This window comes from Dermacentor variabilis, chromosome 4 (assembly GCF_050947875.1).
Source record: "Dermacentor variabilis isolate Ectoservices chromosome 4, ASM5094787v1, whole genome shotgun sequence".
Classification (NCBI taxonomy): domain Eukaryota; kingdom Metazoa; phylum Arthropoda; class Arachnida; order Ixodida; family Ixodidae; genus Dermacentor; species Dermacentor variabilis.
Genome location: NC_134571.1, coordinates 82,405,663 through 82,421,261, shown reverse-complemented (window position 1 = coordinate 82,421,261; position 15,599 = coordinate 82,405,663). Strand labels below are relative to the sequence as shown.

General features: G+C 44.0%; 1 protein-coding gene across 1 annotated transcript in view; it reads right to left on the bottom strand.

Moving 5' to 3' along the window:
* The window catches only part of xit (ALG6/ALG8 family glucosyltransferase xit), a 39,783-nt gene that overhangs the window by 16,605 nt on the left and 7,579 nt on the right, over positions 1–15,599 (bottom strand). The window contains exons 7-8 of the mRNA XM_075689586.1: positions 12,248–12,368; positions 7,007–7,140 (exon numbers count right to left, since the gene is read on the bottom strand). Of these exons, the coding sequence (XP_075545701.1) occupies positions 7,007–7,140; positions 12,248–12,368 (255 nt within the window). The remainder of the gene's footprint in view (positions 1–7,006; positions 7,141–12,247; positions 12,369–15,599) is intronic.

The following is a 15,599-nucleotide window of genomic DNA, read 5'->3' as shown; positions in this document are numbered from 1 at the left end:
TTCATGCCCTGCCAACTATATCATCACATCAGCGGCACAAAGTGAAGCCTGCGACGCTTTCACACCTACTCTACCACTGCAGCCGAGAGTGTCATCTTCAGTGGAGTGACGCTATTATGAAAAGTGCAGGCAGTGAACGCTTTGTCTACCTCTCACTTCAACGCATTTCCAAAACTTGAGATTATGCGACCTCTAGCACTAAACACGTGGGAAGATAGTGCACGTGAAGCCACGCCCATCTCTGCTTATGCAGCTTTTGTGTAATGGGAGGCAGTTGAGACGCGCACTTACCTTCCCTCCACCACACTTCTCCTTCTCCTTACTCATGCAGGCAGATGGTACGCATCAATCCACCATACTTCTGAGCTCACTATCATAAGATTTCCATGTGCGGGGTGCAATAGATTTTATTGCTCTTGCTTTTATGCTGCTCCCCTTCGGCTGCTGCTCTCAGCACACAATTTGAGAGGTGTGTTTGCAAGTAGCCGCATGTAATTCCACTGTTTCACCATCTGTGTCCGCGACAGTTTCCATTATTGCCTTGGTAGTCCTTCATATTGGCAGTAAAATTTTGTTATAATGAAATCGTGTATAAACACACTTCATTATACTGAGGTTCAATATACATGGTGTTCTATGAACAAGAAGTTACGAAAAGTAAAATAACTTTACTATAATGAGAACTTTCTTATAGTGAACTTCGTTATTTGAGGTTTAAGTGCAGTAGAAGGATCTGACTCTAGTGTTTCGATTCAACAAATGTGACTGCACTCGCCACTATCATTGCGATTTGTCTTCCTGCGCACAAGTTCCCTTAATAAAGCATTTGATTCTTAACTCATAGCTTTAGCAGATTTGGTTTCTTTTCCATCATTAGAATGTGAAACTATAGGATGATCTGCATGGCTACACTAAGCTTGGGTTGCAACACCTAAAGCTGAGATTGAAAATATCTCATAAACCATAAAAGAACACATATGTTCCTTTGTGCCATACAAGATGATTGATGTTTAACAAACAACTTATTCAACAATATGTCCAAATGACATTGAAAAAGTTCCTGAAAGAAATTATAGAAGAAAATGGGACAGTAATTGCATGCTACTGGCACAGGAAAGTTACCATACCCCTGATAAACAAAACTTTTGCCAGATGGTAGCCATAAATTGATGTCAGCACTCCCTGATCACTTCAGCTACAGTGATAACAAATACAGTTGACTTAATTTAATTGGATCTCATAGAGCCCACAGAGTTTTGCTTGAATGATGCAAAATTGAATAAAACACCACCCCAAACAAAATTATGGATCCATCGATCTACAGCTGTACATGTACTCGTACACATATGCGATTAGAATATCTACACGAATAGAACAGCTACACACAACCCAGGCACTTTTGCAGTGACTGTGTTGGTGGTACCTGTCAGCAAAGTAGCCTGAATATTAGGGGTGTGCAAATACTGAATAGTACATTTCAAATCAGATGATGAATTGAATCAAGAAAAAAGAAAGCCAAATATTTAATCGAATGTAAGTCAATTTATCACAATGTTTAAAACGGACAAATTTTGGTTAAGAAAACATGATGTTGCACATGGGCTCAGGAGTCTCCCAGTATTGCATAACAAGGATGTAGAAAGCTATCATTAACTTAGGCACAAACAAATCAAGATATACATACAGCACGGTCTACTCTTACTATAGGAAACTCCAAATTAGCATGCCAGAACTGATTGCAGCTTAGTTCTAATGCATGTAAGTCTTCTCCCAAATTTTTTTATCAATAAAGTTTCCGTGAATAGAAAGTGCTTCTCCTCTCTGAAGCTAAAGCATTAGTGGCACTGTATTGTGCTGAATACCAACAAGGCTCTCAGTTTAACAGTGGACCTGTGTATGAGTGCTATCTTTTATTGCATAGAAAGTTTAGGCTTTTTTTTTTTTCCTCCAATATACGGAATGTTTTTCCCATCTTTATGGCAGGTGGGTTATTGTAAGGCTAATCTGCGCAAAAGACGAAAGCATGGACCGCACACCATGAAACTCAATCACCGCTCCATACACAGCCCTTGTTGGTGCTGTGCAAGTCGACCGCAGTCAGCAATGGCACTAAAAAGAATGTGCCTTTTCATTGCCAAGTTCGGCATGATTTGACGCCTGTCAAAAGATTCTGAAAATGGGAGAATCAACACACGTTCACATGGTGCTCCTCAGTAATCTGTGGTTATCCTGGCTATCTGCAATAAGTGCCGGGGCACATACGAAAGTGTCACATGACACTTTCACGCTCACTGGGTAAATCCAAAGCTAGTCTTATGATGGGTTGCTCAAAGCTACAAAAAGAGACCGATGTGCCTCTACAAGCACAGTCGGGAATGAGAGGCCGCAGTACATAGTGTTACAAAAATGGCGGCTGTAAGCAACTTTGTTGCCATAGTATAGTAAAACCTCATTAAACCGTAACTACTTAAACACTATTTTCGTTTTAAGAGTACTAAAGTACAATCCCCAACTCAGCGGCCATTGAACATAATGTGTTTTGTATGCGCGTAAACCGTACCGGCTTATTGCATACGTATTGATTAACACGTACTGTTTCCACTTTTCGTCGCGCAAACATGGCGGTGTGTCGTCTCCATCAGGTGGCCCGGCACAACAATAAGCCTCAGAGATCAGCACAATGGCCTCCAAGTGCCCTGTGCATTTGCGCGTAAAGCCACATCAACATCATTTCGGCGCTGTGTCAGAGAGCGTTGTGGCGTCGTGCAAGCGGGTGGTGGTGGTGGTAAACATTGAAGGGGAAAGGGGAAGGTGGCTGAGGGATCGGGCTCAAGTAATGCCCTGGGCCTGCTTGGCCTTCTCCACCCAGTCCACCAGTTCAAGCTGTCGGTCGATATCCCCGGAACTGAACCAGGCTGTCCAGTCAGTCTCGCTGCTGATGGGGGGATGAGAAAACGGGAGCAAGGTGCATTCGCACATTATATGCATGAGTGTCCCTGTTTAGCTCGCATCATGCCGAAACTCGGATAAAAAAGACGTCAGGTGCTTAGCATAGAAGAAAAATTAGACATCGTTCGTCCTATGGAATGTGATGCGAAAAGTCGCCGCTGGCACGCAACATGAGTCTACTGTTGACTACGGTGCGTGGCATTTGGAATGCGAAGAAGTTGCTTGGCAGCGCTGCTGTGACCGCGAAGAGATGTTGTCTATGAGGTCCGACTTTTCGCCATCGTTGCCTCTGTTATTGCCGAAGTGTCGCCTAGTGACAGTGATAAGGACGACATGGAAAGCGACAGCACAGGCAACTCAGGCCTGACAGTGGCAGAAGCTGCACATTATGTTAGCCTCATGAATGCAATCATCGCGACGAGAACAACACCCCGCAATGAAAAGGTGCCCCGCAACTGTGCATAGAGATTATGCAACGTCAATGAGGAATCTGCCATGCGAGTGTTTGCCGAGAAGAGGGCGCTGGCCGAAAAGCTGGCTCACAGCTTCAGCAAGTTTGAGGTCACTGTCGTCGCTGCTAGGCCGCCACGGCCTCAAACGAAAATAACATGTTTGTCACACGAAGTAAATAAATACTACATGTTTTTTCCCCTTTCATCGCACTCTCTCCGAGTTCCGTTTTTGACAGGTAAGCGGGCAATCTCATGCTATTTCGGTTAAGCAGTACTGCCGTTTAGTACGTGCTTTTTCCAAGCTCCGGCCACTACGGTTTAATGAGGTTTCACTGTACACTCACTTTCGTTTGCGAGGTACATTGTCAGCTTCCCAATTGGCGTGCAGCTGATGTGAGTAGATCTGCATCCACTCAGCACCAAACTGTAACTTTAGTCGCCGATGGCCAACGAAGCCATGACAATTAGGCCTACTGACCTAGGTAGGGTGGCCGTGACAAAAATTTGCCGGGGGCCAGTGTGGTAACAAGCCCAAAGTCTTCGCTGAATGCTTGCCGCAAGTTTCCAAAAAACATGAGTACAGGTTGCATCGATAGCTTTTGAAGTGTCATTTTGTTCGCCGTATAGTATCCGTATAACGTATATCCAACACAGTCTATGTGCCTTCCAGCAGATAATCGGCCCAACTTTCGCACATGCGTTTGCACTATTTGAAACACGAGCTGCTTTTGTTGCTATTCCCTCTGTCAGTGTCACATAATTGTTTCAATCGGTTCTGTCGACCTGGACAAAGCTTAATCGTACAGTCGAACCGGCTATATCAAACTTGCAAAAAAAAAAACTGTTATCAGTTCGGGACAGGGCATAATTCAATATAAGCGTACTAAAGAATTGGATGTCATAAAAGCACATACCATTTATAAGATCACTTAATTGATGAAACTAGCTTAGTTTCACATGAAATAGTCCGGTATTTTCTTCTGCTTGGGTAATTTCACTGCCTGCGATGCACGCACTTCTCCATATTGTCTAAAGAGTCGGAGCAGCTGAGGCCGCAACCTTCCACATTTGCTCAGAAGCACCGGACTAGTACAAGTGCACCAATCACCTCGGAGAATGAGGGCAAAGGACCATTGTTGCTTCCCTTATTGTGCCCACTTTCACTTGTGCTTGGTACGATGTCAGCAAAGTGGTCTTCGTTTTGGGACTGTTCCGTGGTCGCGACACCATCATCTGCACTCACAAACTTGTCGACTGTTGACTCGTCAAAGGCTTCCAGAAATACTGACAGCTCACTCCAAACTTCGGCAACACCAGCAACGGCTTTGTCGAACTCATCAAAATTTACAGTCATCACCAGGAAAGTGGAAGCTGGCACGTCTGAAGCAATTTCGGATGAACTACTTGTACACGGCCGTGCGTACGCATCGGGCGCCACGGGCGCCACGGGCACCGAGTCACGAGTTTGTCTGCTTTAGCCCTAATCTCCCCTTTATTCTTCAAGATCATGCTGAGAGTGCTCCTCGGAATCTTGCATGCTCCGGGGTTATCTAACTTCTCACCACGTTTGACCCGATTTATTAATTTAAAAAATTAAATTATGGGGTTTTACGTGCCAAAACCACTTTCTGATTATGAGGCACGCCATAGTGGAGGACTCCGTAAATTTTGTCCATCTGGGGTTCTTTAACGTGCAGCTAAATCTAAGTACATGGGTGTTTTCGCATTTCGCCCCCATCGAAATGTGGCCGCCGTGGCCGGGATTCGATCCCGCGACCTCGTGCTCAGCAGCCCAACACCATAGCCACTGAGCAACCACGGTGGGTGACCCGATTTATGATTTAGAGCTTCACGGCGAAAAACAAATTCTGCCGCTTTATCACAGCAACACTGCAGAACAAGGCCCACAAGGTGCAAACACAATGAACCAGAAAAGCAACGAGACAACTCGCACTTGCGCCATCTTGCATGATGAGGTAACAAGAGCCTCTGATTGGCTGTCTCAGCAGGAGCTGCGGGCAGGCTAGGTTAATTTTTTGCAGGGGGGTGTCGACGGCTCGCCCAACGCAGCGCGGTCACGGTAGGAAGAGCGGTTGGATGGAGCCCTGCCACTTGTCGTTCGATATATCGGGAGTCACTGCTATTTTTGTTCAATGTAAGCGTAATTTTTGCTATAAATACTCATTATAACTATAGTGTTCAGAAATTGTTTGACATACTAGAATAATTCTATGTAAACGGGTTTGATATAGTCGGGTTCGACTATACTGACCTAGAGGCTGCCAAGCCTCTAGGTCAGTATAGTCGGTGCCATTTCGGTGCCATTTTCCGAATTGTGGCATTCAGGCACTGTGTGTGCATTTCCGACATCGCTACCATTTCAGCCGGGGCAGCCCGTCTGCGGTGTGCTTGGTACTTTTTGGGCCGGAAACTATGAAGTGCGGCGCCCGCTTACGCAGCATCAAAAGGAGGGGCTCTATGGTGCACATGAAATGCTGCACTGCATGGGTCTCTACATCGAATATACCAAATATTTGAAAAATCGAATAGTATATATTCGATTCGGTGATATTCGTGTATTCGCACACCCCTACTGAATATACAACAGGGGTGCATGTTGACTATTCACGCCTTACGAGTGTCCGCTGATTAGTCATTTACTTTTTCGGCATTCATCTGCCCCTGGACTGAATTGATCGGCATTCTTGTTTGACCTAGCTGAATAAAGAAGCTTCAAAATGTGTTAAAAGGAGTGGACCAAAAATATTTTAAAGTTTGTTGGTGTAAACCCAAATATTTTATTACTGTGCGTCCACTGTACTTTGATCCCACTCTCCAGGATGCTCCTGGCAAGTGAAATTGTAAATTAAGAGACAGTTGATTACATTTTACGTGCCTTGCTGGACTGCAAATTTGCATACAATTTACATGCTTTTGAGCTCACACTGGTTGGATTCCACATCTTACATGTTACAGTTCTTACGTCACAACCAAAATGAAACAGTGTCATCACGCACTCCTCTTACAGTTTCCTAGTAAGGCTGAACAAATGTAAATAGAACACAGTTGATGCATCTATGCATGGATGAAGAGATGGACTGAATGTGGCACAGCAACAACTAAGGTTTGTTCAAACTTAATGTGTTCTTGGCAAAACATTTTCTTAGGGGATAGTTGGCTCATAGTGAAGAATGAACAATTGCAGCACAATATGATGAAGACAAGAATGAAGTGCACAGGATGAGCCCAACATTTCTGACAATTGGAAGTATATAGCACTAGTGTCTTTTCTTTCTTTCTTCAATGAATTGTCTTGACAGCTCCACTGAGAAATTTGCCTTTTCTGGGCTATGTTATGGTGCACAACATTGTGCCCACCATTACTAGAACTATTACAGTGTTAACTGTTTGGAATCCATCAGCCCAGTGGATTTGGTCCCCAGTGTTGGTGGCGGGGATGCTAGACTCTCTCGTTCTCATGTTTTCGGCATAATTTTGCACTATAAGCCTGTCACAGTATCTGCCATGTTTAATTTTAGAAGAAATGCAAAATGAGCCTCCAAGCTTAGCACTGAGGGCCTTACGACAAAAGCGATTCTACTTACCAGTTGAAAAAGGGCTGTCAGTATGAATGTGCAGAGCGGTGGCACATTGGGTAGCAGTGTGAAGTTGGTATCCTGCACCAACCCAGACGTCGGCGATGCAATGGTCACCGCTGCAGACTTGCCAGACCCAAGACCTGCATAATCGTCATTTGTGCAATAAGTTGCCACATTACAGTTTACTGCCGTTAATTTCACCATGACAGGACCAATGAATTGGTCAAATTAACCAACACATCAAATTAAACAGGAGGCAGAAAAGGAAACACTGAAAGAAACCGCTGATTCATCGGCAGTATTTGCCGATTCTAAAACACCTCCAAAGGAAATGTAGTACGTCCACTTTTTATTGGTTCAAAGTAGAAAACAAACATAAAACTGACATTAGCGTTCCTAAACAAAGTAGAAATTGAATGTGCACTCGATATTTTAGCCATAAAAGATGTAGCACGCCTTCTATTCTGGCAATAAGAAAAAGAACACACCAGCAAGCTTTAACTTCACAGAATGCAAATATTCAGGTAAACCTCGATATAACGAACTTCAATATAATGAAATTCTCGATATAACAAAGTATCTAACTTCTCATAACTTCTTGTCCATAGAACACCATGTAATTAGAACCTCAATATAACTAAGAGTGTTTTTATGCGATTTCAATATAACGAAATTTCGCTTCCACAGCAAAGGAATGCCGAGACGATAAATGGAATCTTCCGCAGACGCAGAAACTGATTTAATTATAAGCGGCTGCTTGTAAACGCACCTTTCAAATCCACCTCTCAAATCGGGCCAGCGCAACAAGAGCGACCGCCGAAGTGGAGCCGCATCATGTTCCGTGTAAAGTCCAAGTGCGATAAGATCCTATCGCGCCCTGCGCACTTTGTGCTTCAGGTGCGAGTGAAAGCTTGCGAGGGTGAGAAAGAAAGATGGTGGCTTAACGTACGAGTGCCGCCTCCCCACGCGAGAAAACAGAAAGATGGGGGAGGGGAGGGGAAGCTCGCCCGCGGCAGGGCGATCAAGCGCGCCCGACAGGCAGGGCGGGGATGGGGGGGGGGGGGGAGGGTAAGTTCGGGCGCGCGTCGCGATTTCTCCACCACATCTCGGCCGCGGCTGCTCATGGCTGTAACGGATGAGCGTATATGCAGCCGCGCACCCTGCTTTAGAGGTACATCTGCTGCGTGTACAAAGAGTGGGCGTGGCATCATCTAAGCTGTCTTCCTGCGCGTTTAGTATTGAAGGTTGTGTAATCTTAGGTTTTGGTGACCCGTTGTAGCGAGAGGCAGACGAAGCATTCGCTCCCCGCTGCCACCACTTTTCATGATAGCGTCGTCCCAGTGCGGGCAACGCTATCAGCCGCAGGGGCGGAGTGCACGCGAAAGTGTGGCTGGCTTCGCTTAATTCGTACCGCCTATGTGAACATACCGTCGGCGTGGTATGAAACCGTATCATTCGTCGCCGACTCTCAAATTCATTAAAATTAACTGTATTCTCATTCAAATTTGATTTTTTTTTTCGATTGCCCAATCATTCGGAAAATTCTGCGGCACCTTTCCGTGCAAGAAAAATCGATCGGTGACTGTGCCTATATGCATAAAAGGTCGAATTTCAATACAAAGAAATTTAGATATAACCAAGCAAATTGCCGTTTTTACTTACTTCGTTATATCGAGGTTTAAAACTGTATTTACCTTATGTCCATCATTATCACTCTCGAACAGCACTTTCTTGCTGTCTATTGAGAGCCACGACATACCCTCCAGTATTGCACTTAATAGTCAGCATTTATTAAGCAACTCTGCACAATCGCAAACATGATTATGGCCTGCATTTAGACTGACTACTTTGTTAGTTCATCTTGCAACGCATACGTCTCTGGATCACTAAGAACACATGACACAACTTGCTGCTAGCTGAACGTGTCAAATATTTGAGTGTGCTTTCGCAATCAGAATGAAAGTGGCTCATCATCTATGCGAGAAAAGTTGTTTTCTCGCCAGGTGTGGTTGCCATCTTGTGATGCCAAAGGTGAGGATGCTGGCTATGCTGGCTCTGACAGCTGAATGCCGTGAACGTTGTTTTGGCTTCGTATCGGATTGCACCGACTGAGCGGTTTACTGATTGGCTTCTTTTTATAAAAAGGGGCACGTATGAATTCTTCGTAAGCAGCCATTTTCGTTTGAAAGTCTTCCTGGGGTAGGCTAAAAATAGGCGTTTTTGACAGGTGATGACGTGTGTTCGATGCATTCACTCTATGCTACCAAGACGGACGTGGCTGATAGGAGAGTCACCAAACGCAGTCACTATTGGGGTCGGGCACGGGTATGATGACCAGCCAAGTTTTAATTAACTGGTGAAAGCTAATTTCAGGAACGAAATTATGAAAATTTGGTCCCTGTAACTGTATGGACACTGGCCGAAACCTTCGGTTGGAATCGAATGAGCTGAAAAATCTATTTAACCAGAGTAGAATTAATATCATCATCATCATCATCATCGGCCTGGTTACGCCCACTGCAGGGCAAAGGCCTCTCCCATATTTCTCCAACTACCCGAGTCATGTACTAATTGTGGCCATGTCCTCCCTGCAAACTTCTTAATCTCATCTGCCCACCTAACTTTCTGCCGCCCCCTGCTACGCTTCCCTTCCCTTGGAATCCAGTCCATAACCCTTAATGACCATCGGTTATCTTCCCTCCTCATTACATGTCCTGCCCATGCCCCCCATTTCTTTTTCTTGATTTCAACTAAGATGTCATTAACTCGCGTTTGTTCCCTCACCCAATCTGCCCTTTTCTTATCCCTTAACGTTACACTCATCATTCTTCTTTCCATGGCTCGTTGCGTCGTTCTCAATTTAAGTATACTTTAAGTCTACTAAGTCTATTTAAGTCTACTTTAATCCCCATAAAAATAACAGGTGGGATCTTGCTTCCTAACACTATGCCTTGGTCTATGAAAGATGCAATGGGGAAGGCCAAGATTCATTAATAACCACCTGCGGTTCTTTTAACAAACATCAATATTATAGAATAGTTCTACACAGGGTGGTAGAAAAGGTGCAACTACTAACATGTAAACCAATACGAGCAATTTTAATGGTTTATCACAGTTAAATCCTGATACAATAAGCACGGATATAACAAAGTAAATATAGAATGTTTCTCACTGATATCAGCATGTAATATTTACATGATTATAATGAATATCAAACATAATGAAGGTATTTCCTTGTCAAATGGAACTTCACTATAAGAGGTTTGATTTTCCTTGAACTTTCCCTTATTAATAAAAATATAATAATGGTTCATGGTATATCTGAGGGTCATTGTCGTACATTCCCAGCGATAGAAACAAATCCCAAGTGGTCATGGCCTTACATGTAAGATGGCAACGGAATGTGTGAAAAAATGTACTTTTTTTTTTTAAATTCCACCTAGCACCGCACATAAGGTTCTGCAATCTTTTGCAACATCTATAACAAATTTTTATCGTGCCGCCACCCCTTTGCTTTCACCAAACTGATTTTTCATTTTGCTCTATAGTGTCTCCTACTGCAGAAAGTGGTTTGGAAGTATTTGTGCTTCGCCTAATTTACTGCTGTGTACTCACAGCCACATTTGCACGCATTATAATCAAAATTCTCGTGCATGCTGTTTAGAGTTACAAATGTAGAGAAAAGTTATATCTATCTTGTTTTCTACCACTCAAAGCAATCCCGTGAGATGCTCACCTGCATGGCTCTTCCATAAGCATGCAATTACTTTGTTCACAGGCGGGCACTTGCAAATTGACGATAGTGTCGTGCGTGCGTTTCTTTTTGCGAGACACAAGAGAATTGATAGAATTTAGTCTACCAATCTAACAACTGATTACTAAAAGTTTGTCACTTGGTTTGTTTTTCCAACAAGTAAGCTCCAGTGCATGCATTTGCTTGCAGAGGCTGACATGCCATGTCTCGCTTTTGATATGGCCATGTGTTCTGGGCCCGTATTCTCTAATGATCCACTTCATTTTCCATTCTCCTGGCCCTTCTTCCTTGGCTTTAACATTGCTTGGGAGTCGCCGCACCGCCGTCTTTGCTAGGTTTTTGCAGCATAGAGACAACACATAATAAAAGAAAATGAAATGGGATGTTTCAATATACAGGCCACAGTGGTGTACAACTTATTTAAAATACAAAAATAAGACCCATGAATGTTATTACACCTATAAAAATATAATTATCCTAGTTTCTCTATGCATTCAACAATAAACTGTGTATAAACCTGCACACATTAAAACATTTCTGTTGCTTTATTGTCACATAAAGAATTATTTCATTGTTGTTGTTTTTTCAAAATAAGTCACTCTGAAGAATTTACATATGCAATAAAAATTTAGGTGGTGGGCAATGCTTTTTCCAAAATGCAACCCTCAAAGGGTTAAGGTCACAGTAAATTATTATAAAATACATTGATTGGCCATCACGTTAACAATGCTGACTTGGACTGCAGTGTGCTCTGTTTATTCAACATGAAATGTAAAAGTTATTCATACACTATGGATAAGTTGACAATGTATGGTGTAGATCACTAATACGAATTACCTAGGTAGTTGATATTGTTTACAGAGAAGTTCACCACAACAGAATATCAGTTTCGGGTGCATAGCATGAAACTCATTCCATGTGATTTGAAAATGGCTCTCCTCAAAGGCACACTAAAGAGAAACACCAGATCATCTTAGAGATAATACTGGTAAAGTATTCTCTGAGTAAGAGTTTCATTAATTCTGCACCAAAATCCCAGAGCCAGTATGTCAGTGTGACATAGATTTCAAAGTATTTTCTAATATTTTGGCTGTTGTAGTGAAGTACAAGTTTTTGAAGATTCTAACAATGAACCCAAGGCTCCTTCAGAATTCAATGTAGTGTATCTTTTCTGAAAAAAATATAATAATAAATAAAGAAGGCCTGAGCAAGCACTGTTAAAATCCATGACATTGTATAAGCAATAAAATTGCTTATAAAGCCTCCTCACATGGTAAGAGTGGCTTTTTTTCTATTGTTATCATTTACTAATGCAGCTTTACATATTTCTCTTTGGAATCCCTTTGTTTTACATATTTGTGAAACAATATTCAGCCTGTTAGCTTAGCATGAGCCCACAATCTAGTCCTTTGTTATGCAAATTCTGTTCATGCTGGTTCTGTGTAAAAGTGCATGCCAAATTTACTTGCAAGGAAGCAGTAATAATTTCTAACCTGCAAATGCCAGCACTCTATCCGTAGCAGCATAGAGTGCCCACCAGTTGGGAGCCCAGTAGGCGTGGCAGAGACCTCTTTTGAAGGGGAACAGCCTCTGAAGCATCTGCATCAGCTGAGCCTGCAACAGGATTTGTACCCTAGATGATTGATTGACCAACTGATTATTTGAAAGATTGATTGAATGGCTAGTTGTTCATTTGAATGGCCATTTGTGAGTGGTTTTGTAACCTGGACAAGTGATTGAATGGCTGATTGTTTAGCTGAATGGCTGTTTATTGACTGGTTGAGTGACAGAATGTCTGGTTGAATGAACAACTGACTGGTTAAATGGATGTTTTATTGAAGACTACAGAAAAATTCTACCCCAGATGATTGATTGCATGTTTGATTGTTCACTCGAGTGTTTGCCTGAATGATCACCTGATTTATCAAATGTATTACTTATTTAAGGCCATTCAAGAACTCTGGCCATTTATAGATTTCTTTATTTACTTGTCTGGTACAAATCAATATATCATGAAGCGTTTTCTTCCCTTACTTGCATAAAAAGCAAGAGCTGCAAACTTCGCTCACAGCTCAGGTGTCAGCAGCTAAAAACTCAGCCACTGTTTCATTAAAGTGTTGTTCTAATTTTCTGACTTCCAACTAGTCAATACATTGCTTAGCAGAGCAAGGGGGGACAAGGAAATGGATGCAGCTTCACTCAATGTGAAAGCTGTCGGAAGTGTAGAGCAGTGATTCGCCAGTGTTTCCCTTATTGTTGTGAGTATTTTATGTTTATCTTGTTTATTTGTGTTTAGTTTCTTTGTTTTTGTTTCCCCTTGTTGAGCGTTGACTACTGCCCGATGAAGCTGGGGATTTTCATTTCTTCCTTTATGCTTGGCTTCTGCTTCATGTTGTCGCACAGACGAATCGGCCCTCTGGTGTCACTCGATCCATGCCAACTGTTGGGTGTCCATGGTGGGAAAGACCAGCTCTTTGTTTGCAGGGTCTATTCAGAGAGGCTGTGGCGCCCTCTCTTGACTAGTTTCGGTATCATGATGATGATAATGTGGTGCCTTTTTCTTTGTAACGGGTCACCGCATTTACAGCGGCTTGACAATGAAATAAAAAAAAGAAAGAAAGAGGGGAGGGGAAGGGGGTAGGGCAGGGTCACATTATGGGGGAGCAGCTTCCTTCCTATACTTCTGCAGCCCTCACCCAGATCACCTCCCCAGAATTGCAGCTCTCCATCTTTCAAGGCGCCGCTTAGTTCGCTCTACTGCTCCCTTGTTAAACTCCTCACCATCACCCTCAAAGCCTAGTGCAACATGAACGAGGATGTCTCCTAGACACTGGAGCTCAATTTTCTTACACTGCATCACACTGTGCTGCATAGTTTCGTCACCACCACCACACACGCGACACATCACATCCGGCTGCTCACTATCAATCTTCCATTGACGCTCCAACATGCGCAGTGCCCCAGCTCATGCCTCGAAGAGCAGACAGCTCCCAAGGCTATTGTCAAAGATCGGCACCGCACAAATGGCTCCCTTGTGTCAGTCATACAGAGTCAATGTGGTCTTTTCGCTAATCGCTTGTAGCCATAGTGCCTCCTCCTTTTCCTTAACGCAGTCGCGCACCTCCTGGATATATTGCTTCACTGAGTCCGCCTGTATAGGTGCCGTGAAGAAGTCATATTTCTTCTCAAGGCGGTACATATGATTTGTCCAGTCGGTGCGCATACGTCGCTGTCAAGTATTCAAAGACGTGCCTGGCCAATCGCTCCTTCCGCATAAAAAGCAGGCGGCCGCGGTAGGTAAGTTTGCTTGCCACCTGATGTGCTTTGAAGGTGGGCCACCCGAGGTCTCCCTGGACTGCCTCATTGGCTGCCATCCCATGTGATCCCAAAGAAGTGCAGCCGACCTCCCGCTGGCGTCGCTCCAACCACTCCCTAGTCTCATGAAACAAGCAGACAGTGGCATTGCAAGATGTTAGTGAGGGCACATGTACAAGCTTCCACATATCGCGGACCATAAGGTATCGGTTGAAGCCCCATAGGCTCCTGCGCTGGAGAATACATTGTGCCCACAGAGCCGTATGTCTTATGTTGTACTCATACTGTCTATACATGTCACCACCTGAGCACAGCGTCACACCCAGGTATTTTCACGATGAGGCTACTTCTAGCATATTTCCTGACAGTGTCAGTGTTCGTGTTTCACTGTCCCATGCCACACCTGCCAGCTGGACAACAGTCATTTTCTTGGCATTGTAGCGAAGCCCCAGCTTTGCAATTTCTGATGCACATACAGTAAAACCTCGTTAATTCGAACTCCATTAATTCAAAGATTTTCTGTGGTTCCGTATTTGCCAATGTAAATGTGGCCGGATAATTCGAACCGGCGGCCTAAGCCAACCCGGTTAATTAGAAGATTTGGGGTGCTATGCAGCAATTCCCGATCCCCATTTCACTGCAAACCCGACAAAACGAAAGCCATTCGGAGCCGCAAGGCGACGCCACATAGCAATCGCGATTATTTATAGACAAAGTGCCTCACCCGTAGTACTGCTAGCACAAAAATCAGTCCAGGATACGCCCCGCACACCACCGAAACGCACGCCCGCTGAGAAGAAGGCGTGCTGCAGTGCAATGCAGCGGGCATAGTGGTTTTTGTCACGTGCTCTCGTCCCCCACTACACACACTCCTCGCAGTCGCAGCGTCAGCGCGTGTTTCATGCCGCTGCCACTGGTTGCCATTTGCCCATTCTCTCTCCGTGCGCGCAATGCCGGTCTGCACCATTTCTTTGTGTGCTGTGGCTAGGAGTGTTGCAGCTAACATGTTTTGTTTTTTTTCTGAACTGTGCAGAAGTGCCAGTGAGCGAAGGTGCCAAAGTATAAGACTTTAACGTTGCAGTAGAAGTTCTGCTTGATCCAAGAAGCGGGTAAGAACACGTGTTCCAAGACCGAGTTGGCTGAAAGGCACAGTGTGCCCCTCTCGATGTTGTCCACAATATTGAAGAACAAGTCAAGGGTACTGGAGGCCTACAGCAAGACATTTTCTTCGAAGCAGTCGTGAGTACGGGCTCCCACATACCAAGATGTGGAATGAGCTTTACTTCGCTGGCTGCAGAAAGCAAACACAGCCCACCTTCCCGTCAATGGAACGATACTGTGGGAGAAGGCCAGCGACTTGGCTCTACAACTTGAGCACGAAGAGTTCAAGTGTAGCAATGAATGGTTCAGTCGTTTAAAGAATGCAATAATTTGACTTTCGTAGCCATCTGTGGTGAGAGTGGCAGCGCAAACGAGGGTATTGTCGATGACTGGAAGAAACACACGTTGGCTCCATTGCTTAGCGAGTAC